This window comes from Sorex araneus, chromosome 6 (assembly GCF_027595985.1).
Source record: "Sorex araneus isolate mSorAra2 chromosome 6, mSorAra2.pri, whole genome shotgun sequence".
In the NCBI taxonomy this organism is placed as follows: domain Eukaryota; kingdom Metazoa; phylum Chordata; class Mammalia; order Eulipotyphla; family Soricidae; genus Sorex; species Sorex araneus.
In genome coordinates this window covers 158,037,033-158,062,467 of record NC_073307.1, presented here as the reverse complement: position 1 = coordinate 158,062,467, position 25,435 = coordinate 158,037,033, and the positions used below count along the sequence as shown (strand labels likewise).

The 25,435-nt window shown below is 55.8% G+C and overlaps 1 protein-coding gene and 1 pseudogene across 8 annotated transcripts in view; both read right to left on the bottom strand.

Annotated features, from left to right (window-relative positions):
• STX3 (syntaxin 3) overlaps positions 1-24,331 on the bottom strand; it is a 49,085-nt gene extending 24,754 nt beyond the window's left edge. For 6 of the 8 annotated variants that reach the window (XR_008630649.1, XM_055141401.1, XM_055141397.1 and 3 more), the window contains exons 1-2: positions 24,121-24,331; positions 6,582-6,665 (exon numbers count right to left, since the gene is read on the bottom strand). Coding sequence is in view for 7 of the 8 variants with exons in the window: in XM_055141401.1 (XP_054997376.1) it covers positions 6,582-6,665; positions 24,121-24,150 (114 nt within the window). In the remaining variant the exon portion in view is untranslated. The remainder of the gene's footprint in view (positions 1-6,581; positions 6,666-24,120) is intronic. The other 2 variants (XM_055141395.1, XM_055141396.1) reach the window with 2 other exon arrangements.
• Positions 15,611-15,741, bottom strand: LOC129406390 (small nucleolar RNA ACA64; annotated as a pseudogene).
• Positions 24,332-25,435: the final 1,104 nt, after the last annotated feature.

The window sequence follows — 25,435 nt, the reverse complement described above, 5'->3', positions numbered from 1 at the left end:
TTAATGGCCATGATCCAGAGACATACAAAGAATCTCAGAGCCAGGCAGCTCACTGCAGAGACTTCTCCAGACCCTAATGATCTAAAATTTTCGATTTCTAGGAGCACGCGGACACTCTCGCAGCCGTGCAACATCCTATGTTATTCACAGCGGGCAAAAGAAATAAAGTATCTAGCACCTGTATTCAGCAGGTTTGGGTGGTGCTGGGAAATTCAAAATAATCAAAATAATGGTGGTGGGAAGGTGTGATGGTGGTGGGGCTGGTGTTGAAATATTGAATGTAATTCAGTGTTGTGAACAAGTTTATGATAATTGAAAATAATTTTAAATAAAAGTGAAAGTGTTGGACACAGAGCGGGGGCAGGAGTGACTCCATCATGCCCAGTTCCTTCCTGCTCTATGTCCTGTTTTACTTAAACCTTTTTGTTTTTCTTAAAACCCCCACTTCTCCCTCTGGCCATCTGTGAGGGAAGGTCATCTGGGCTGGAAACTCGGCCTTGGCAAATAGTTTCATCACCGATATTCACTATCTATAGAAGCCACCCACATACAAGCCGGGTGGGTCGCTGCCAGAATGTTCTGAAGACATGTCTAGATCACTTCTCTAACTGCTCGTTTGTACTACTTGAAAGTATGTTTTCTTCTGAATCATTAAACTTTCATTTTCACTTATGTTTCTGTTAAAATCCATATGTGCGGGTTGGGATGTAAGCAGATGTAAGCCCTGACTATAAAATTTGTGGCTTTTCCCTTGTTCGGGGTCTTGCCTGGGCCTGCGTGCCTAGAGGCTTGACCCCAGAGAGCTGGCTAATAAACTCCGCTTGTTTATTACATTACTGGCTGCGCTCTTTGTGCGGATTTGGAGGGGGAAATTATTGTTCCGGGACCCTAACAAAAGGAAGATTGAACCAGGGCCTGGGAGAGAAACCCTCCCTGCCTCTGGGCCCACCTCCCCGAGGCTCATCCCTTCTGCCCGCGTGTGAGGCGGGTGTCTGACTCTCTTGTGACATTTGCCTCACTGAGATCCTCACTTTTCCTTCATTCTCCAACCAAGGTTCAGGCGGGAGAGCATTTTACAAGGAGAACTCAGGAAACCTTGGTGACGCCGGGTGGAGCTCAGTGTGGGCGCACTGGCCTTGCATGTGTGAGGCCCTGGGTTCGATTCCTGGTCCCACAAGTGGCAAACAAACCCACCCAAATCAATGATGATGGGAGAGTCGATTGAGTGTTCTTAACTCGCCTTGCTAAAGGTATAGCTAATACAGCCTCAAGCCCTTCTTACTTAATGTCCTTCGACACGTATATTTTCAATGATTTGTCAGTAATGTGGCAATCCTGGGAGTTCCAGTTTAATAAATCACCATCGGGCAGAGCTGGGTCAAGTTTCAGCTCTACCTCCTAGCTGTTCCGTGACTCTGCACAACCCATACCCCCCCCACACCCCCTACCCCCACTGATCTCCAATGCCAGTCTCTCAGATGTGCAATAAGGGTGATCAAAACAGGATCGCAGGCCAGAGAGGTAGTTAAGGCACTTGCCTTGCACCCCCATTTCAATCCCTGGCACCCCATGTGCCCCCCCCCAAGCACCACCAGCAGTGACCCCTGCGCAGAGAGTCACAAGTAAGCTCTGAGCACCGCTGAGGGTGACTCCAAAAACCAAAAACTTTCAAAACAGGATACAGAGAATTTTTGGCTTGAGAATCGGAAGGACCAAGGAGCCAAAGGAGGGCGCTGGGCAACTCTGGAAATGAGCAACTGCAAGATGGGGGACAGAGAGGACAGAACGGCCAGCACCTTCCCTCCTGAGTCACCCCGAGAGTCTGAGTTACCAAGTCTGAGATCCCATCTCTTGTTTTCCACTTCACAAGCAGAGAGGGTGGAGCAAAAAAAAAAAAGCGTCCACCTCTGAAGCCGAGAGGAAGGGAGTTCAAAGGGCGGGTGCTCCTGTCGGAATGCCTCGGGCCCAGGCTCTTGGGCAGAGATTAGATGGTCCCCCAAGGACAAAGCTGGGAGTAGCCCCTGGGTATGGCCGGAAGCAAATAAACAAGCAGCATATACGGGCAGGCTTGACGGCGGCATCCACAGAAGAAACACAGGGTAAAGGGGCAACCAGCTCACTCAGGGGCGGGGTGCAGTTCTTCCTCCCCCCCTTGGCTGTGGGCTGTGACAACAGGCGACCCACAGGCCTTCTCTCCCACGGCCCCCACCGGAATGCTCCCCTGAGAACAAGGCGGGGGTCCACAGTTCCTTCCACAAACCCTCCCCCACGTCTTAGGAGTCCTTAACTTCAGCAGGAAAAAAGAACCCATGGGGGGCGGGGGGGATCAGGCTGGGCAACTGGCCAATCACAAGACTCGGGGGTTTCTTGGGTTTCTCGGCTGTGCTCATGGCTTACTCCTAGCTCTGTGCTCCGGGGTCAGTCCCGGTGGGGTTTGGGAATCCACGTGGGGTGCTGGGGACCAGACCCAGGTTGGCTGCGTGCCCAGGCAAACACCCTTCACCAACTGTACTTACTGATTCTCTGGCCTGATGGCGGGGGAGATTTTTGGTTTGGGTACTCTACATGAGCTCTGTGTCTTTATTTTTTGTTTTTTTCTTGCAAGTGAATTACTAAATTACTAGATTACAAAGTGAAAACGAGGCCCTGAGACGGTCTGGTTGATGAGGACAGGAGAGAGCCAGCAGTGATGACAGAGGTTGAGAAGGGTGGAAGCTGGAAGAACTTTCTAAAAATTCCCTAAACCTGAACCATCCCAGGGTCCTCTCCATACAGGCTTGAGTGTGCGAAGAAGTCATCCTGGGGCCAGGGAGCTTAGTCAGGGGGCAGGAATGCCTGCGGGAGACCTGGGGTTCGCTCCCCCAGCCAAGAGTGAGCCCTGAGCACTGAGCTGAGAGTATCCCCTAAGCTCTGCCAAGTGTGGCCCTCTTAAACCCCCAAAAAGAAGTTCTGGTGACCATGATGGGAAATGCCTAACCCTCCCCCGCTCATACACCCCCTTCCTGTAGGCAGAATGCAGTGATTCCTTTGGGGGGCTCCCATGTCCTGGTAGAACATGTGTCCTATGACTTTTTCAATCTTTCACTAGATACGGAGGCAGAGAGAAGGACCCGCTATGGTGGGAGCTGTGTCCACAGCCCAACTCTGAAAGATGGTAAAAGGTGTGGATTCTGCGGACTAGACGAACGCATACAGCACCGAGAAGCCCTTCGTGTTCCACCTTCTCTGCTAGAGTGATTTATTTCCTGAAACACTGCTCCCTGCCAAGTGAGCAAACAGACCAGGAGAAACACACAGGCGTGCGCCCAGGAGATGAAATCGGAGGTTTATGGCTTATAGGGCCCTGGCGTCATCGGCCACGAGGCCTGGAATACCTAGCGGCCAGCGCTATTCCCGGGAGGAAAAGCAGAAGGTGCTGGTGGGGTTTTACAATGCCAAGCACGTTCTGGGGACGTCCCCGTCCTATGACTTCACCCACACCTTGGACCAGCCTCCTGGCCAGCGCTGATGCACGCTGCCAAGTCCTCTGCAAACAGCCCCGGTGACGTGTGTCCTGGAGCCGGTCCAAAAGGCAAGTGATCAGCAGAGCGTCTTCCCGAGAAATCTCCCTGTGGTACTGAGTGTTCCCTCAGTCAAATTCAGGGGGGACACCCTCGGGTCCCCAGGCCCCCGTCCTCGGGAATGTACTTTGTCCCATTTTCAGGCAGCATCCGGAGGAATCAAGTGTGTGTGTGTGTGTGTGTGTGTGTGTGTGTGTGTGTGTGTGTATTTACAAACACCCGAGGAACACACAGTAACGAGAACTCAAAGTTCCTTGAAAGACATACAAGCTCTCTCTGCTTGGCCAGTGCTGAGCGCAGCCTCGGGGTTTTCATTTTGCACCCAGAGTAACCAGCAGGGAAGAGCCTTATCCCGGCTTCTGAGAAAATGATTTTAAGAGTGTCAAATCTGTGCTTGTACGTTTACTGCAGCACTATTTACAATAGCCAGAATCTGGAAAAAAGCGGAATGCCTGATGAACAGATGACTGGTTAAAGAAACTTCGGTACATCTACACAATGGAATACTATGCAGCTGTTAGGAAAGATGAAATCATGAAATTTGCATACAAGTAGATAGACAGGGAGAGTATAGTGCCAAGTGTAATGAGTCAGAAAGAGAGGGACAGACATAGAATGACTGCACTCATTTGTGGAAAATAAAGTAACATAATAAGAGACTAACACCTAGGTATAGTAGAGATAAGGGCCAGGAGGATCACTCCACGACTTGGAAGCTGATCTCATATGCTGAGGGAATGAGATGGGCAGGTGGGATAGAGAAGGGACCACTAAGTAAATGATGGTTGCAGGGCTTGCTCAGGATGGTAGATGCGTGCTGAAAGTAGACTACGGATCAAACATGATGGCTGCTTAGTACCTGTATTGCAAACCGTAACACCCAGAAGGAGAGAGAAAGAGGGAATGTGCCTGCCACAGCGGGGGGAGGAGGAGGTAGGGAAGGCAGGAAGGATACTGGAAACGTTGGTGATGGAGAACGGGCACGGGTGGAGGGATGGGTACTCAAACACTGTATGACCGAAACATAATCATGCAAGCTTGTAAGTCTGTAACTGTATCCCACGGTGATTCGTTAAAATAAAAAAAAAAAAAATTAAAAAAAAAAATAAAACAAGTGTCAAGTGAGTTTTCCAAAGTCCTACTCCTGGCTATGTGCTGAGCCGAGCTGAAGACTAGGATCTGCGGGCACAGAATCTCCTTCTCCGGGACTATCCCGCCGCTGCTCTGGCTGATGCTCGCCTTTCTCTGCCCGCTTGGGTAAGAAAGACGCGAAGGCGCAGCCACGCTAAGCCCACGGTAAGCACTTCCGGAGTATTAGCTTCTTCAATCCCCCACAAATCGGCGAGCTGAATATTTTTCTCTCTGCCGCACAGATAACCCCACCAAGATGTGTAAAAGTTATGGAACGTGCCATGGGATCCCACGGTGAATGGCAGATCAGGGCGTTTCCTCTCGAGACCACAACGTGCCTGCCACGCCGCCCGTGGTGGCCCTGTTCCACCCTACACAGCATTAGCTCTTCCTGACATGACAGAAACTCGAAACGCGCTAACAGAGCGTTAAGAAAAAGGGCAGCCCTGATGATTATGTCATGGTTTGCATCCCCAGCATCCCACATGGTCCCCTAAGCACTTCCAGGAGTGACTCCTGAGAGCAGAGCCAGGAGTAACCCCTGAGCATCGCCAGGTGTGACTCAAAAAGTTCAAAAAAAAAAAAATTGTCCAAAGGACTTAATATTTGAAAACAACAAATTGGATTCGTTGAATCCCAAGCCTAAAATAAATCGATGCTTCAGCTAGGAGCCCATATTTGTTCCTGCATTTCAGTTACGTAATTTAGGTAACCACCTTGCCATGTGGCAGCTAGTTTCTCACACTGTGGGTAACTGAATGTGGGGGGTGCAGGTAAAAAAACATTTACTTTGCTTTTTTGTTTGTTTGGGCTGGTCACCCCCTGTGGTTTTGGGGGCTACTCCCAGCTCAGATCTTAGGGGTCACTCCCACAGTACTCTGGGGACCGTGCAGAGCCAGATTGTTCTCATACAAAGCGGGAGTTCCAGCCTGCTTAGCTACCTCCCCAGCCCGTGTATGTGTATATATACATGTATGTATATATATATATATATATGTATACATATAGACACATATATATTTTGCAAGCAATCACGTTTTTAAAAATTTTTTATTAGAGAATCACTGTGATGCACAGTTACAAACTTAGGAACTTTTGTGTCTGCATTTCACTCATACAGTCCCAGCCCATATTTTAAAGTAAATATGTGGTTTATAGTCAACAAATGTTTAATTTTCATACCTTTCTGAATTTTTTTTGGGGGGGAAAGAAGCTGAGCCACACCCAGAAGTGCTCAGGGCTTACTCCTGGCTCTGTGCTCAGGGATCACTCCTGGCAGGGCTCAGAGGACCACAGGTGGTGGCATGACCTGGATACAAGGCAACCACCTTATCTGGCACTGATTCTCATGCCTATTTTATAGGGTCATATACAAACTTCTCAGGTGAAAAGGGACCAAGAGGGACCGGAGCGACAGTACAGCAGGGAGGGCATTTGCCTTGCATGCAGTTGAGCTGGGTTCAATCCCCCGGCATCCCATATGGGTCCTCAAGCACCGCCAGGAGTAATTCCTGAGAACAGAGCCAGGAGTAACCCCTGAGCATCGCTGGGTGTGACCCAGAAAGAAAAAAACAAAACAAAACAAGGGGTCAAGAAAAGCAAACATACAAGAAACCCAAAGTGCTCAAGAAGACAAGAAGACTCTAAAGCACATCTACAATTACAGATCATTTCGCTTGCCCAGACTTGCTGTCAGAATCAAAACCCCAACCGTCCAGTGTTAAAGAGAATCTCCCCAGGGTTCTCACCTGGTCTTTGGGGCCAGCGAAAGGCTGACATCACTCTGTGATCCCAGACAGAGTGCCCGGCGTTTCCTAGTCTTTGCTAAGGAAGCTGTGTTTCCTTGTGTGCACTCGGGGGGAAAAAAACACCATACTGAAGGATGCCTACCTCAGCGAAGAACTCATCCATGAAAGCCGTGTTGTCGATGGCAATCTCCACATCCACGGCATCGTCATCCTGTGTCAGCTGCTTCTGGGAAAGACGAGAAAGTGGGTGAGACAAAGTGGGCAGAGGGGACCAGGGGCAAGCTCTGGAGCTACGAGGGGTGATGCAACGTGCCAACATCAAGAACTGAGGACGCCCCAGCCAACTCTGACCGCCAAACAGTCTGGAATTAGGTCCTACGCACCCCCTGCCCCTCCACTGAGGGATTTATTTAAACCCCTTTAAGGTGGCCAGGATGAGAGGGGCTGGCATATTACTAGCCCCCCTGTGCCCAAACGCTGTGATAATAACACAACTCACACTTCCGAGGGTTACCGACAAAATGATGTGATGGTAATGATAAATGCTCTTTTTTGCCCAGTGCCTGACGTACTCTAAGTGACCATTACATGCAAGATTTAGGTGGATGGCTGTAACGGTGACCCACGTTACAGAAGTTCCCCACTGGTCTTTAGATTGGGGTCTCGCGTTCCTAACCCACTTCTCTGCCCTGTCCACCAGCGTGATCCACTAACCGGGGGTGTGCACCGTTTCTAGCTTCAGCCCCACCAAAGAATGCTCAAGCTTCAAATCCACACAACAGGAGCAGAAGATTTCCTGTTTTCAGAAACCATGCAGTATAGAGGAAACAACAGCGCTGTGTGTCTTGCCCGTCATGGAGCTTATGTTTATAAGGAAAGGGAAGTCTTTCCCGCCCCAGCGCTGGCCTCAGCATCCAATACTGCCTGCCCCCAGGACTCCGGCCTTCTTAATCTCATTCAATTTTCTACACACACACACACACACACACACACACACACACACACACAAAATATCACTGTCACTGTCATCCCGTTGCTTACCGATTTGCTCGAGCAGGCACCAGTAACATCTCCACTGTGAGACTTGTTACTGCTGTTTTTTTTTTTTTTTCTTTTTTGGCATATCAAATACGTCACAGGGAGCTTGCCATGCTCTGCCGTGCGGGTGGGATACTCTCAGTAGTTTGCCAGGTTCTCCGAGAGGGATGGAGGAATCGAACCTGGGTCGGCCATGTCCAAGGCAAATGCCCTATCTGCTGTGCTATCGCTCCAGTCCACACACACACACACACACACACACACACACACACACACACACACACACACACACACACACACACACACACACACACTCACAAGAATGCGCGTTGTAAAGGAAATGCTTCCATTTCGCCCCCAGCAGAGGGCCTGGCCCCTGCTGCCCTGCCCGGAGGACATGTGGGCCTGCGGGGTGTGGACCGGCCAGGACGTGTCCATCTCCAACACTCCTGGCTCCACGAGCCCCCGGGATCTCTGCAGCAGGGCATGAATGACCAGGAAACGCCACCAACCTGGTGAGCTCTCCAGCCATCTGGGGAGTCCGTCTTGACTCCCTCCCACACCCCTGATTTCTCGGACTCGCCTGGAATCATCCCCCACTGCGCCCCAAGATCTTCCTAAAACCTGGACCGCATCGTGTGCCTGTGCTCACACGTCACCAGCGCCTCCTACTCTCCACGTCCCCAAAGCTTAACAGGGTACACGGACCAAGAAGCCCGCCCTGCTCCTGCCTGCCTCGTGCTCTAAAGCACCCCTTAAGAAGGTGTCCGGGGGCCGGAGCGATAGCACAGCGGGTAGGGTGTTTGCCTTGCATGCGGCCAACCCGGGTTCGATCCCCGGCATCCCATATGGTCTCCCAAGCACCGCCAGGAGTAATTCCTGAGTACAAAGCCAGGAGGAACCCCTGAGCATCACTGGGTGTGACTCAAAAAGCAAAAAAAAAAAGAAGGTGTCTGGACCTCCCAAGACCCTTGGATGTGGCCCTTCTTCCCTGCCGCTGAACTGTCACACAGGAACTTCTGAAGATACCCGCACCTGCTTGCAAAATTCGACTTGTCCTCTGACACAGCGCCGACCACCCCCAGTGTCCATCGTACCTCATTCTCCCCCCTCACTGGCCAAATTCGAGTCCTCGTAGTGTGTTTCGTGTAAGCCTTTCACGCAACGATCACAGCTGGGTAGTGATTCTATTATTTGACTGATTACCTGATTGATTTACTTAAAGGTCTTCCCCACTAAAATTCCCAGAGGTCCAGGGCTGCCGTTGCTCTTACGTTAGAAATGAGGGGGTTGTGTGTCTGCCCGGAACCCCTTCCTTGCACCCTGCCTGCAGAAGTCTGGGGGGGCGTATAGATCCCCACCCAAGCACCCCCTAGGATATCTGGACTGTGACCTGAATAGAGTTGAATCAACAGCTGTGATGCTTAAAGGGACCTTCCCTTTGGTCTTTCCTCAACTTAAAACAGGTTCAGGAATAGATCAAGTCCCAGATTCTTTCAATGAGCTGCGCAGCACTCAGCCAGAATCAGCTTCTGTCCCTTTAGCATTATAATGGAGCACTGAGGGCCAGAGCCACAGTGCAACAGGAAGGGAGTTTGCCTTGCATGTGCTGACTTGGATTCAATCCCTGCACTCCTATATGGTCCCCGAAGGTCACCACGAATGATCCCTGACTGCAGAGCTAGGAATAAGCATGGAGCACCACCAAGTGTGGCCCTAGACCAAAAAATAAAATAAAATAAACAAAAGGAAGCACTGTACTCGTCATCAATTAACCCCACATGCATACTGCACACCTACCACACTACAGAAACTGTGCTCCTGGCTGGGGCTGGAGCGATAGCACAGCGGGTAGGGCGTTTGCCTTGCACGGGGCCAACCCAGGTTCCATTCCCAGTGTGCCATATGGTCCCCTGAGCACCGCCAGGAGTAATTCCTGAGTGCAGAGCCAGGAGTAACCCCTGTGCATTGCTGGGTGTGACACAAAAGGGAAAGAAAGAAAGAAAGAAAGAAAGAAAGAAAGAAAGAAAGAAAGAAAGAAAGAAAGAAAGAAAGAAAGAAAGAAAGAAAGAAAGAAAGAAAGAAAGAAAGAAAGGAAGGAAGAAACGGTGGTCCTGGGCTGAATAAATGACTAGATTTCACAGGGTCAAGTGGCTAGGATTCCCCCGGCCACATCTAAAGTTTGGTGGCCCTTGGAGCCTACTGAAGCAGGATAACCCATGCCGATGGGCTCAGGGTAATTTTGGGAGGTTGGAAATTTGGGGGTCCTGCAGCAGAGAGGAAAGCACCAGGTCTCGGGACCTGTATTCCTGAGCCCCCGGGAATTCGCGCCTCCAAAGGAATCCCCTCTTGCCTCTAGGCAGGCCCTGCTGTCGCAGTCTGGTCCCCTTCCCTTAGAGCAGGTGTGAGCTGGGCAAAGCCACATCCTCGGGAACCTTCAAGCAAGGTCCACTGCCCTCGGGGGCTGAGAGACCTCCGCCAACCCCCTCCCGAAGGCGGCGGCAGCCACCCGAGGAGAGCGTGCAGGCCGCGAGCTCACCGCTGGCCGGGCAAGCTGTAATGAGGCACAGGGCGTTCTCACACACCAAAGCAAGGCCTTAGATGACTCGAGTTCCAGAACCAGCTCTGTCATATGCTTGGCACCGAGTTTTAAACAAATGGCCCAACGCGTCTGAACCCCAACCAAAACAGGAAGAACAATGTCTTCTATGAGTTTCTGTGAGGCTCAAGAGGCAATTTTAGAGTCCCGTGGGCAAAGCGAAAACTCAGTGGAGCGACCAGCCAGCTTTCTCTGTAAGTTTAACCTGGACAAAGGGAAGGGAACGGGGAGGGACAGCAGGATCTGACGCTTGAGAGCAACTGGCACCTTCTATCACCAAATTCTTTCGGGTAGAAATAGACAGATGAGGGGCTGGACCGATAGCACAGCGGGTGTGGGGTTTGCCTTGCATGCAGCGGACCCGGGTTCGATCCCCAGCATCCTATAGGGTCCCCTGAGCACCACTAGGAGTGATTCCTGAGTGCAGAGCCAGAAGTAACCTCTGAGCATTGCTGAGTGTAACACCCACCCTGAGGGGAGGGGAGGGGAGGGGAAGGGAGAGGAGGGGAAGGGAGGGGAGGGGAGGGGAGGGGAGGGGAGGGGAGGGGAGAGGAGGGGAGGGGAGGGGAGGAACAGATCACAGCCCACAACCCAAGCAGAAGGTCACGACCGAAAATGGAAAGCAGGCTTTGGGATCACCAGGCAGGGAGTTCCCAGTACAGCAAGGGTTACCATTATTGGAAAAATACATGAATAACTTCAATTTAAAAAAAAAAATCAGTAAAGACACCAAAATTGAACCTAGATCAGAAAATTCCCAGGAAAAGCCCTGATCACAAGTTACATGAGGGCCACGTGACACAGGGACTAAAATCCCAGGGCCACCTCCCTTCTAAGACAGCCCAGCACTTTCGTCCCTGGGCCAAGAGAACATATGAGGGGGCTGGAGCAATAGCACAGCCGGGAGGGCGTTTGCCTTGCAGACGCAGGCCGACGCAGGTTCGATTCCCAGCATCCCATATGGTCCCCTGAGCACCGCCAGGGGTAATTCCTGAGTGCAGAGCCAGGAGTAACCCCTGTGCATCGCTGGGTGTGACCAAAAAGATAAGAAAAAAAAAAAGAGCATATGAGGCCCTTGATCTGTAGCCCACAGGCCTGAGCACAGCAAAAGAACTTGAGCATCTTTATCAAAGGATCAAGACGTGTGGTAATAAGAACGTTACTGTAGCTGCAATATCAGCTGCAATAAAAAAAAAAAAAACGTACAAAAGAACCACGAGTCCAGTCACCCACTTCCTCTTCCCGCACCCCAGCCTCCTGGTCTTATCCCCAAAGACCTACGATGCATGAAGAAAGAAGCCAGGCCCTATCCTCCCTCACACCCCTCAAATGTGCCCCCAAATTCAGCGAGGACGCGGGGGATTACGACCTCCCCAGAGCTCACACTCAGGCATCTGAATCTTCGGTTCCTCTGGCTCGGCACTTCCTGCTCTCAGAACAGCCCCCTTCTGTTTCGAGCTACCTCGTCACTGGCCGCCCCAAGCCTAAACCTCGAGCTGTGTCACCTGCCCCCGGCTCTATGTCTTACAGCTGGGGACTGCAGGTGACAGTAGCTCTAAGGCTTTCCAGCCTTCTCCAGCTCTGATTTCACCACGGGGGCTCCAGCTCTGCCCGTCTGCCCAGTGGCCCAATGAGTCCGTCAGCAAGACTGTGGGGGCGGGAGCCGGAGCGATAGCACAGCGGGTAGGGCGTTTGCCTTGCACGCGGCCGACCCAGGTTCAATCCCCAGCATCCCATATGGTCCCCCAAGCACCGCCAGGAGTAATTCCTGAGTGCAGAGCCAGGAGTAACCCCTGAGCATCGCTGGCTGTGACCCAAAAAGAAAAAAAAAAAAAAAAAGACTTCAGGGTGCCCAGGGCAGCATCAACCGAGCTCCGGAGCAAGGAAGCCAGGCTGGGAGAGAGACCCTCTGGCCCCCTGAAACACTGCCCGGCTCCACTCAGCCTGGGTTTCTCACACCGAGGAAGGAAGTTGGCGGTTCAGGGTGGCTCTGTGGCACCTTTGAACCAGGTTCGATGTGAACCACCAAAACCACACAGAGACGTCGAGGAGGGAGCAATCAAGCAGGTGGACCCTCACATCTTCCCTCTCTCTGGCCTCCTCACACCCTCTGCCTCGTCTCCGCCTCAGACGGCGGGGCTGAACAGAAGATTTCACTTTCAGAAACGGTCCTGTGGTCAAGCGAGGAAAGAAGGAAGCGCTCGGGCTGGGCCAGCCCACCCACCCTGAACGCAGAGGAGCAGATGCACTCCAAAGAATAAGGAGCACTGTAGCACTGTCATCCCATTGCTCATCAATTTTGCTCGAGCGGGCACCAGTAACATCTCTATGGTGAGACTGTTACTGTTTCTGACATATCGAATACACCACAGGGAGCTTGCCAGGCTCTGTTGTGTGGGCAGGATACTCTCAGTAGCTTGCTGGGCTCTTCGAGAGGGACGGAGGAATCGAACCCGGGTAGGCCACGTGCAAGGCAAACGTCCTACCCACTGTGCTGTTGAATAAATTAAGGCCAAGGTTAGCGGGCTAGAGTGACAGTACAGCAGGTAGGGCGTTTACCTTGCATGTGGCTGACCCGGGTTCGATCCCCGGCATCCCATTTGGTCTCCTGAGCACCGCCAGGAGTAACCCGTGAGCATCGCCAGGTATGACCCCCAAAAGCAAACTAATAAATAAATAAAATCTTAAAAAAGGGGGAAAGACCAAGTCTAGCATCCCCTCACTCTGCCACAAAGCTGAAAACCATCAGCAATTCCGGAAGGATCATTCCGAACCAGAGCAGCCGGGCGGAAGGAAGAAAAGGGGCCATCCCAAACGGACAGCACCGATCGCTGGCTCTCTGACTCTCTGCGGGGGTGCCGGGTCCTGAGGAAGGAAAGTGTCCCCGGTCAAGCCGGGGGGGGGGGGGGGGCCGGGAGAGCTCGCAGGAAGCTTTGAGAGAGGGAAGCACTAACAGGCCGAGACCGGTACAGGCGGGACCAGGAAGGCACAGCCGGTCCTCAACTGCCCACTGCAGATTAGCCAAGGACCAGAGCAGAACTCGGGCTCCTTGTCCCCCTGCTTACACAGCTCTCTGCGGGCGAGAGCAGCGAGACAATCAGGGCTAGCGCTTCTGCTCTCCGGGGTCCCCTCCGTTCGCCTGCCACCCTCCGGGCTGCGGGGGGGGATGGGGGGGGTCGACGGATTCAGGCTTCGCAGACACACACCACCCAGCTGCTGGTTTTCCCAGTCCTGAGTCATCAGCGGGACGAGGCAGGCGCTCGGCGAGCACTTGGAGCTCTGTTCCTGCACAGTCAGTCACGTGGCCCTGGGCCCAGGCCCGGCCAGGCCCGCGCTCCTGCCTACACCGTCTCTGGGCCAGGGAAACCCTCCCAGCGGGAACACCACTTCCCTCCCCACTGCCTGGCGCCTCCCCCACAACCCCCCCTCCCCCCCACATCCTTGGCCCTAAGGAATCAACAGGAGATCTTGAGGAACAAGACACCACTTTCACTTCCGAGGCCCGGTTCCAGCGGCGCGACAAACACCCACCTCGCTTGGATGACAGAGACACTTGGGATGTCGCTCGTGCCCAGGTCAGTCCCCGGCCATCAGAGGACACGGGGACGGGCCCCCAGGTCCCCGATGACCCCACGCCATCCGAGAGGCGTGTGGGTTCTGGTGCGGACACTCTGTGGTTCCAGAGGTGTATTTAACTCACACGGGGGCCCTAGGAGGGGCGGCGATTACTTTCCCCACTTCCAGAGCTGGCAGCGGCTTAATTAGGTCAAATAACTCACCCGAAGTGATTCAGCTAATGAGCAGTAACGTTCAGGCTTCGGGCCCTGACCTTAGGCTGTGCGAGCAGACGCCCGGCCCACTCCGGGCCGGGGGTGCTGCAAGATCCATTAAAAACAGACTGGACTCGTCTTAGATGCACAAATGAGAGAGAGAGAGAGAGAGAGAGAGAGAGAGAGAGAGAGAGAGAGAGAGAGAGAGCTGGCATGAATGTGAAAAAACAGAGCCGCGTCTGACCCTGTCTGCGCCACTCCGTGGCTGTGTGATCTGAGGCAGGTGCCTGAACCTCTCTGTGCCTTGGCTGCTGCTGTGGGGATGACATCAGGTGACCTCAGGGAACTGCAGAGAGCGACGGTGGTGCAGATTAAATGCCAAGACCGTGCCAGTTAAAGGAGGGGCCCAGCCTCGTTTTACCCTCCAAGAGTTTCTGCTAAAGACGTGACTGGTTCTGGCGATTCTCCGGAGCTGAGTGTGGGACCCCCAGAAAAAGTCGTTTCATGGAACCCCCGAAATTTAGTCATTGTTCTGCCCTGTGCATTGAGAGATACCCAGCTCCCCTGGGTCCCGTTTCGGCAGCTTGCACAGATTGCCACGCAGGAGGAGGGCAGTTACTGAGCCGATCGTTCCTCTTTCAGTCCTAGCACTTGTCCGGAAACGTGGGCACATGATTGATGGTTTTGTGAAATTGGGTGTTTAGGTCTCGGGTCACGTTTGGTGTTTTATTTCCCTCGTCTTGTTCGTGCATTTGGCAAGACGTCACATTCCATTATTGGGGACAGAGCCTAGGCAAGTCCCATTCCCCGAAAGCGACGTTAACTCCTCCCCGCCTTTGATTCTGGAGACCTGACAAGTCCCCAGAAAAGGGAACAATGAAAGGGATGAAAGCTCCTGTCAGGAGAGAAAGGGCAGGAGGCCGGAGAGCTAGCAACAGTGGGTCCCTTCCGTAGGGTCAATGGACCCGGGTTTGATCCCCAGGACCCCACAGGGTCCCCTGAACACTGCCAGGAATAAGCCCTGAGCACAGCCAGGTGTGGCCCAAAACCCGAAAGTAAAGAAAGGGGGTGGCAGGGCCTGGAGGCCGGTACAGTGGGGGGGGGGGGGGGAAATGCTCCCCTCTCACGAGGCTGACCTGGCTCCGTCCCCCACAGCAGCCCAGACCCCTTGGAGCACTACGGGGAGTGATCCACACTTTGGGGGGTGGCCCCCAAGCCAACCAACTAAACAAATAAGAACAACCACGAGGAAAGGAAGGAGAGCCGGCCGATGCTGAGGGGGAGCGTGCGTGAGGGGAGCGAGGGTCTGACTCGCCCGGATCATCGCGCGGCTAACACGGGGCGAAGCCAGGACGGGAGCTTCTCTGGCAGCTGCGCTTCCTGTCTCCCAGACTCAACGTCTGCAACTTTTATTTTTTTCTTTTTGGGTCACACCCGGCGATGCTCAGGGGTCACTCCTGGCTCATGCACTCAGGAATCACTCCTGGCGGTGCTCAGGGGACCCTATGGGATGCTGGGAATTGAACCCGGGACTGCCGCGTGCAAGGCAAACGCCCTCCCCGCTGTGCTATCGTTCCAGCCCCTCAACGTCAGCAACTTTATTGAAAAGGGGAGAAGCCAGGGCGCCCTCCAGCATTGTGCCTGCGAGGGGTGCGTCCTGCGGGCAGAGGAGACGGCTGAGATGCGAGGGGGGCCCGGCAGTGCCCGGGGCTGTTGTAGGAGACGGCTGAGATGAGAGGGGGGCCCGGCGGTGCCCGGGGCTGTTGTTGGGGGGGGCTGGGTTTAACCTCCCCACCCCGGAGAGAGAGGGATGGGTGAGCAGAGACCCCCACTCGCTCTGGGCGCCGAATCTCACCCAAGGCCACAGGCAAAGCCAAGGGTGATTTTCCACCAGGTGCACTTCTCAGGAGAGGAGCTTGGGGGTCCTGTGCTTAACCGCAACCCCCGCCACGCTCTCGGCTCATTACAAGGTCCCGTCCGGAGAAGCATCCGACGGCTACTGCAGGTGACAGCTGCCAGCAGTAGGCCGGACGCGGCAGGCCTGGCCAGCAGGCTTGGTCTGCCCTGCCCTCCTGCAGCCCCCGGGCCCCCAACGCCAGAGAGGAGAGGGGAGCTGTGGGGCCGGGGCCCGGGGCGTGAATCCCACGAATGCTGCAGAGGATAGGAGCTGGTCGGAGAACGCTCACAGGGCGGGATCAACAGAAAGGTCATCCCAGCCCTTTCAGTGCTCCTCCCCCCACCCCAGGCACCTCGCAGCCTGCACCTCTCCCCTCCTCCTCTCAGCCCACCCGGCCCCTCCGCACCCACGGGGCATCCCACAGGTCCCCATGGCCTCTGAGAGAGGGAGGCAGTGAGTAGTGATTCTCGGGTCCTCCGTTCCAGAACGCCCCCCAGTTAGCACGGGGAAGGCGCCCTCCGAGGCCAGTGCTCCCCGGCTGCCATGGCATCATTCCACCACCCCACCCACTGTCCCGGGCCCCTCCGTGTGTTTGCACTGAGAAGGGAAAGTACCACGGGTCTGAAGTCACGGGCTCACGGGCACCTGATGAGGTGGGGGTAGAGAGCGGGTGAGAGGCTGCAGGGCCCTGGGCCCCCACCGTCAGGTGGCAATGTCTCCTGGGGGCGACGCGCACCCCAGCTGCTCCCCCAGCCACCTGACGAGCCCGAGGAAGAGAAGGGAAGATGGACAAACTCCCCAAGGCCGGGGGAGGCTAAGGAAGCCCGTCATCACCCAGAGGCCAAGCAGGGCCGGGGGCTGGATCCTGGCGCAGAGCTGGGGTCATTCCTGGTGACGCCCATGAAATCCAGATCCAGTCTGGCACTGAGAAAAACAGGGAAGGAAGCTCTCCCATTTCGGGGACTGGACAAATGGACGGGGGCCGTGGCAAGAGGTGAGCAGCGGAGCTGGAGCGATAGCACAGCGGGGAGGGCGTTTGCCTTGCACACGGCCAACCCAGGTTCGATCCCCAGCATCTCATAGGGTCCCCCGAGCACCGCCAGGGGTAATTCCTGAGAGCAGAGCCAGGAGTCACCCCAGTGCATTGCTTGGTGTGACCCAAAAAAGCAAAATACAAATAATTAACTAGAAAAATAAAATTCACCCAGAGTCAAAAGTTGACTGAGAGGAAGTAAGGAAAGGCGAGCTGGAGGCTCCAGCGAAAGGGCCCTTGCTCAGACGGCGAAGCATACCCAGACGGTGATCCGCGCCGCTAATCAACTTAAGTGCGGGTTGAACTTCACTCCCGGGCCCCAGACAAAGACTGGGGGAGTTGCCATGGGAATGGCCCTGAGCCGGAAAGCGGGCTGACCTAAGCGAGGAGAGGAAGGCGCGCAGCCTGGACTAACGGAAAGGTGGCTGGAGATAAGGTCTGGGAGAGCGGGGAGGGGCGGGCGCGGGTGGGAAAGGTAAGGTCCTCTGCAGAATCCCCGCCCTCCACTGCACCATCCGGCCCACAGCCCTCCGGGAGCGGGTTGGGAACGGAAGACACACAGGCCTGAGGCAGGTATGGTCTCCGGCCCCTCCGAGGGCTGGACCTGACGGGGCGGGCAAGCTGCTGAAAGGTCAACTCTTTGGGGCTGGAGCAAAGGTACAGCGCATAGGGGCTTTGCCCCGCAGGCGGCCGACCCAGGTTCGATTCCCAGCATCCCATAGGGTCCCCGAGCACTGCCAGGAGTAATTCCTGAGTGCCAGGCCAGAAGGAATGCCTGGGCATTGCCAGGTGTGACCCAAAAATTTAAAATAAATTAAAAATAAATAAAATAAAACAAAAAGGAAAGGACAACCCTTTGTGGTGACCTTTCCCACGACAACAGAAACAGTCTGTGGATGCTCCGGGCAGACCTGGCAAATGCCGCTGGCTCAGGATCTGGAACCTTCCCCGCAAAGGATGACACAGGGAACTGTGCTCCAGGGGGCTGGGTGGGATTCTGCCACGGTAACTGGAAAACCTCAGCTTCTCCTTCACCCTCCTGCCGAGCAGGGGTGGGCCTCCATGGCACCGAGGGCTGGCACTCGAGGTAGGGTGAGAAGCTTGGGCATCGATCCTTGAACACAGACACGGTGACCTTTGGCACGGTGCGCAACCTTAGGGACTTTTCTGGGGAAACTGTCTCCTTGGGGCGGATCCAGTTTCACCCACCCATGGGGAATGGAGTGGGCAGAGCAATTCATGACGATGACTAAGGCGTGTGGAAGGGACGAGATGAATCGTCTCACAGAGAACAACCGGGCTCAGTGTCCGACACAGGTGCCCCGGTGGAAGGCCATCTCTGCCACAGGCTGCCCTAAGGAACACACAGCGGTGTCGCTGGGAAGAGGCTCCGTGTACGGCGACACAGAGAAGCAGAACAGACATCTCCGGCTCACGATCCTCCGACCTCCCCGTCCGGGCTCTCCGTCAATCAAGTTTGAGTGTCGAGGCCCCTGTCTGCCAAGTGGGGCTCAAACACACACACACATACCACACCCCCCGGCGGGTCAGGGTGAGAGGATCACGGGCAGTCCTGTCCACTAAAGAGTCGCCCCTTGGCACGTGGTCATTGCGTCAGAGCTGATACGGCGGACGAGAGATCAAGGCGTCGGGACAAAGGAGACAGAGAGTCACACAAATCCGAGACGGTCTCAGTCCTGTTCCATGGTCACAACGTGTGCCCCAGGCTTCACAGAAGACAAGCATGTTGTTGTCAAGCAGACACCCAGCCCACACAGGCTGCTGGCAGTGAGTGGGGCTGTCCGGAGCTACAGGCAAACACTCTAACCTGCACAGAACGGGTTTCAGGCATCGGGGAGGAATCGGGGATGGGAGGGGGGGGCGGGGGGCGGGGGGTTGGGGTGCGGGGGGAGCTCGAGGCAAAGGGATGACCGTGAGCGACTGCTTCTCCCTCGGCACCCAGCCTCCCCCTCCCGGCTGCCAGGAATAAAAATAAAACTAATCTTCTCTCATCCCAGCCTGTTCGCTCCTGGCCTTTGGTGGATGGAGCGGTAATCCCCCCTCAATCCCTCTCACTCTCCTCTCAGCCCTGCCTCCCGTCTGCTCACAGCAAAAAGAGAAAAAGGGGGTTGGGAGGTGGGGGGAGCATGCAGAAATCGCTGTCCAGTTCCAAATGTGATGGATCAAGCGTGGGGCCTAAATGGAGAGAGTCTCACGTTGGGAAGCTAAGAGATCTGGTCATGATCCAGAGCCCTGGGGACGGGGGTGGGGGCAGGGGCAGGGGCCGAGGTGTGGGGGACAGCTCCAGGAGTGGGGGTTGATAAACAGTTACTGAATGGAGGAAGCTGGAAAGGACATACAGTTTCACAGGGCCGACTACCACCATCACCATTACCTGAAGGTCTCTGACCCTGAAGAAGCCCAGGCACTTCTAACGTGGGCAGTGAATGGGGCCACGATGTCCTCCCAAGACAGAACAGCGGGAGGAAAAGGGCCTTCCTTTTTTTTTTTTTTTCCTTTTTGGGGTCACACCTGGTGATGCACAGGGGTTACTCCTGGCTCTGCACTCAGGAATTACCCCTGGCGGTGCTCAGGGGACCATATGGGATGCTGGGAATCGAACCTGGGTCGGCCGCGTGCAAGGCAAACACCCTACCTGCTGTGCTATAACTCCAGCCCCCGAAAAGGGCCTTCCTTGAAGAGCCCCAGGCAGCCGGTTTCGTTACTGTGGCCCAAAACAGCCGCTAACTAACTCGGCTTTCTAGTGCAACATGGACCGATCTGCAAAGAGGTCCCAAATGCTTGCCATTCTGGCTCAGACATCACTGGCTTCTCCAGTGCCATAATCCACCTTTGTTTGGGGGGATTCTTCTTGTGAAATGCTCCCCTTTATCTTCCCTGTATCCCTGGCTGTTTGCTCTTTCCGACCTGGACTTCCGACTGCACAATGCGAGCAGGCTGAGGTGAGAAAGAATGCGGAAGATGGGGCTGGAGGGGAGAGGACAGGTAAGGCACTTGCCTTGCATGCAGCCACCTGCATTCAATCCCCGACACCCCCCAATGGTCCCCGAGCGTGCCAGAGTGATCCTTGAGCGTAAAGACAGGAGGAAGCCAGGTATGACACAAAAACAAAAACAAAGCCCAGAAAGAAAGACAGACAGAAACTGAAGGGGGGTGAGGGGAGAGAAAAGAGGAGATGGGAGGAAGGAAGGAAGGAAGGAAGGAAGGAAGGAAGGAAGGAAGGAAGGAAGGAAGGAAGGAAGGAAGGAAGGAAGGGGGGGAGGGAGGGAGGAAGGAAGGAGGGGGGAAGGAGGGAAGGAAGGAGGGAGGGAGGGGGGAGGGAAGGAGGGAAGGGAAGGAGGAGGGGAAGGAAGGAAGGAGGGAGGGAAGGTGGAAGGAAGAAGGAAGGAAGGAGGGAAGGAAGGAAGGAAGGAAGGAAGGAAGGAAGGAAGGAAGAAGGAAGGAAGGAAGGAAGGAAGGAAGGAAGGAAGGAAGGAAGGAAGGAAGGAGGGAAGGAAGGAGGGAAAGAGGGAAGGAAGGATGCTCATGGTGTGCACATGAAGCAACTGGCACAGAGACAGTGACTGGGGCCACCCCAATGCTTGTCTTTCTTGCAGGAGAGAGGACCCGAATACCCAAAGACATTAAGGTCTGGCTGAGGGGCTGCAGTTCAAGGTCACTTCCGGGACGCACCAGGCTCCTGTCCTCCTCTCCCCGAGGCGAGCCACCAGGATCTCCCCTGCGCGACGGCCCGCGGGGCTGCGGGATCTGCTCTGAGCGTCTCCCACCGGATGCCGTCCTCCCTAAGGCCCAGGGTGGGGGCGCCCCTCTCCCACCGGCAGCCCCCGCCACGAGGCCGGGGGCACGGACAGCAGCTGCGTGGGGCGGGCTGACGGGAGGCCAGGCACAGGCGGGCCTCCGCGACAACGGTCTGGCCCGGGGCAGCTCCAAAGTTCAGCGGGAGAGAGAGCAAGGAGAACCGCTGGTGATGATAAGCTGGGCGTGGGCACTGGGACATTCCAGGCCTGCCTGTCCTGCGTCACCCAAGGGCCAGGCTGCTGAGGACGCCGACCAGGAAGCGCCGTGCGAGAGATAAGAGGCGTGGGGGCTTGTGACGGTGATGGCACGAGGTACGCCCTTCGGGGGGGATGCTGCCGCAGGGCAAGACAGGGAACTGCACGTGGAAGGGGGCACAGGATTATGTCAATTCCCCCTCCAAAGGGGGGCATGATGAGCTACGTGACAGGTGTAACTCAGAGACGTCGGACCCAGGACTCCAGAGCCTCCAAGAACTTAGGCCAGAACGCGGAAACGTTTTTATAGAGCCTTCTCCATCCCCAGGGCTGAAAAGGGCCCAGAAAGCTCCTTTGTCTCCCTTCATCCGAGTGAGGCTCAAATTCCTGCCACATCTGACATCCCAACCAGTCTCTGGCCTCTGCCCAGTGCTTGCTGGGCGGACAACCCCGCCCCCCCCACCAACCTCTGCCCAAGCCCCGCCCCGCCCCCAGCACATCTTCTCCTGGAGCAGCTCGATCAACTGAAAAGGTATGCGTCCTTTCAGAGAGCATACGGAAATTTAATTTTAGAAATGAAACGGCCCATCTTCCTCCTTGGGGTGGCCAGAGCGCCAAGCTGATTGTCTCCAGGTGATCGCCCCCTGGACACCATGCTCACTTCTGTCCTACCTTTGGAAAGATCCCACTGAGAGAGAGAGAGAGAGAGAGAGAGAGAGATGAGAGAGAGAGAGAGAGAGAGAGAGAGAGAGAGAGAGAGAGAGAGAGAGGGAGGGAGAGAGAGGGAGGGAGAGAGGGAGGGAGGGAGGTTACAGAGGCAACTCGCTGTGAAATTCCTTTCGTGCAAATTAACAACCTTGATAAGGGGAATCAGCAAGAGGAGATGTTTATCTCATTGCAGTTAAGAGCAGCTGCTGTTTCTCTCTCTCTCATCTCTCTCTCTCTCTCTCTCTCGTCTCTCTCTCTCTCTCTCTCTTTCTCTCTTTCCCACCCGTGCCCCCCACCCCCCCCAGAGGAAGACGGAAGTGGGAATGGGCTTAAAATACAAAATCTAGGGCTGGATGGAGCGATAGCACAGTGTGTAGGGCGTTTGCCTTGCACACGGCCGACCCAGGTTCAACTCCCATATGGTCCCCCGAGCACCGCCAGGAGTGATTCCTGAGTGCAGAGCCAGGAGGAACCCCTGTGCATTGCCAGGTGTGAACCAAAGTGCAAAAAACTAAAATAAATAATTTTTTAAAAAAAAATACAAAATCTACAGAACCTGCACCAAAGTCCGCAGAGATACGATCGACACTGCCAGAAGGGGCCCTGGGGAACCCCCAAACTTCAGTTTGAACAACCAAAGACTAGAGAAGGCGGTCAAGGGACACACAAGAACACGGGACACAGGGCCACCGTGACCAACATTCGGGCCTTCAGACCTGTCGGGCCTATCCCCCCTTTCCGGGGCTGTCTCCCTCCCAGCCCCAACACCAGAGCACCCCCACAACAACAGCTCCCACACAGCTGTCCCTCGGGGAAGAGGAGAAGGAAGAAGCAGAAGGAGCTGTTTCACCGTGGGCGAGGAAGAGGCTCGGCAGAGCGGAGGGGCCTGGCCCGGGTCCCTGGGCCAGCTGAACTCCTCGTTCTTGGAATGCAGAGCGGAGCCTGCTGACCATGGGCTCCCGCAAGGTGCCTTCTCAGAAAACGGATTTCCCAACCAAAGGGAGGGTGTGGTCTGGGCCCAGATGCTCAGTTTGGTACAGTTTCCTGAGCACTGGGTGGGCGGCTCCAGGGAGATCCCCAGGGGGGAACCCTCTGCTCGTTCCCCAGAGAAAGAAGGAGCACTGAAGCCCGAGTCCACCCCTCTCCCGGCCCTAGGCCCTAGCCGCTCCGTGACCCACGCCCTCCTGCCCAGCCTCAGCGGGCCTCCTCCTCCACAAAGAACAGGCACCGCAAACTCCGCCTGGTCAGCGACCAGGAGTGGGTGAGACCCCCACCAGCGGCATCCACCCCGCCCTGCCAATTCTCTCGATTTCCCATGGCCCTCCTTCTCCTCCTCTCTCAGCCCCGCGCCCAGCAGGTGAGAGGTCGCCAGCTCTGACCCAAGTGGAGGCAGAGAGAAAGGCAACTTCATCTTCCCCGCAGTTCCTCCCACTCAGGCCCCGGCTGGCGACTTCCAAAGAGCTCCCACGGTCTTCAGTGGAGTGCTTCTGGCTCTCATACCCTCACTCCTTGACGTTTTACAGCGACAACACTTTGGCTGCCAGTACGCATAAGGGGGGGAGGGAGGGGGCAAGAGGCAACCCCCATTTTCAACCAGTCCAAGTCTCCCCCAAAACTTGAAGGCGCTGGAGAATCCAAACGGCAAACCGGTTGAATCATCAGGCCTTGTGGGTCCAGACTGAGACCTGAGCCTCACAGCAGCTCATAAACTCTGCCACACTTTGCTCGACGGGAGGGTTGAGTTCTAAATCCTACTCCTTCCCACCGGGGCCCGCGTCACCCAATCCCCGGGCCTTAGCTAGCCACTGAGAACACACTCCAAGCGTTCTTTGTGGAGTGAATCAATGCAAGCCTGATTCCCAAAGCCTATGGTACTTCATGTGGCGTGAGGTCGACAGAACTAAGGGCCGAGCAGCCCCGGGTGGTGATCTAGAAGCAAACAGAAGCTCCTGGGCAGGTTGACAGCATGTGTGCAGCCGGGAGGGGGCAGGGGGAGGGGGGGGGGGGACTGGACGTCTCGGCCGCCGCTCTGGGGCCCGACCCACAGCTGTCCCCAGGAGGGAATGAACCATTCGGAACCGGGCGCGGGCGAAGGGCTGGCCCCAGCCCCGGGCCTGTCATCAGATTAGTTATTCGAACGTCATCCCAGGAGCTCCGGGGGCTCTGCTTCCCCGGGGAAGGGGGCTGCCCGGCTGGGGGTGGGGGGGGTGGGGGGGAGCGGAAACCAGAGGGCAGGGGAGAGGAGAGGGGAGGCCGGCCGTGGGCACCGCGCCACGCAGCAGCAGCGGCAGGTGGTGACCCCGCTGGGAGCCCCCCGCGCGGGGCCCAGACTGCCACCCCCCCCCGCCCCGGCCCCACCCCACCCTGCAGATCCCAGCGGCAGAGCGTCGCGGCTGCAGCCGGGGAGGAGGAAGGGGGGAGGCGGCGGGCCGGAGAAGCATCCAGGAAAGATCTGCGGCCAGCGAATGAATCACCCCGCGCATGACCTGGGAGGGGACAGTGCGGAACTAAGCCCGAGGCCCGGGTGGCCGGGACAGGCAGGCCAGGCGATCCGCGCCCCCCCACAAACACACACAGCACCCCGCGCCCCGGGAGCCCGGGGGGCGGCGGGGGCGACACTCACGGCCTTCAGCTGCTCCAGCCGGTCCTTCATCCTGCCGCCCCGGCGCGCGCCCGCAGGTGAGCGCGTCCCAGGTGAGCGGCCGGAAGGGGCGGCGGGGTCCGAGCGCGGGCGCGGGCGGAGGCTGAGGAGGAGCGTCCGAGGCCACGGGAGCTGCTGGGCCGCCCTCGCCCTCGCCCGGCCCGCCGGCGCCGCGCTCCAGAGCCGGCCCCCGCCCCCCCGGCCGCGCCGGCGCACTGCGCTCCGCCCCGCCGCCCGCCGCCCCTCACCTGGCCGCGCCCCCGCGCTCCTCCTTAAAGGGACAGTGCCCAGCGCGCGCGCGCGCACACACACACACCGCCACCCCCGCCGCGCGCGCACACGCACACACACGCGCACCCGCACACACCCAGCACACACACACACACACACACACACACACACACACACACACACACACACACACACACACACACACCCCGCCACCCCCGCCGCGCGCGCACACGCGCACCCGCACACACGGGCACGAAAACCCAAACGTGCCGATAGATGTGGCGGAGGGTGGAGGCGAGGTGATCTCAGTTTCGTCCTTTCCTTTATTATTATTATTATTATATATATATATTTTTACAAACTGCTCATGCGTGGGTACAGTCAGACAGTATTCCAGCGCCCACCCCTCCACCAGTGTAATTTCCCAGCAACAATGTCCCAAGTTTCGGATATTTAGGTGGTGGGGAATGTGCACTGGCTGGTGGGGGGATGGGTGTTTGATCATTGTGTGATAACTCAAACATGAAAGCTTGTAACTGTATCTCATGGATATTCAACGAAATTAAAAAAAAAAAATGTCCCCAGTGTCCTTCTCACCCACCCCTCAAAAACACCTCCACATCAGCCTACCTTTGTGACAGGTAACCCCCCCCTCTCTCTCTCTCAAGCTCTCTCTGTGTGTGTGTTTCTGTCTCTCTTTGTGTCTCTCTCTGTCTCTGTCTCTCTGTCTCTGTCTCTCTCTCTTGCTCTCTCTCTGTGTCTTTCTGTCTCTCTGTGTCTCTCTGTGTCTCTCTCTGTCTCTGTCTCTCTGTCTCTGTCTCTCTGTCTCTCTGTCTCTCTCTCTCTCTCTCTCTGTCTCTCTCTCTCTCTCTCTCTCTGTTTAGGTTTAGGCATTATGGTTTGCAATACAAATGCAGAAAGGTTATCATGTATATCCCTCTACCTACTTTCAACACTCAGTTCTTGTCCAGAGTGATCATGTCTAACTAATCTTGTCATAATGGACCCTCCTTTATCTTAACTATCCTCCACCCCTCACCCCCTTGTGGTCATTTCCAACCGTTGG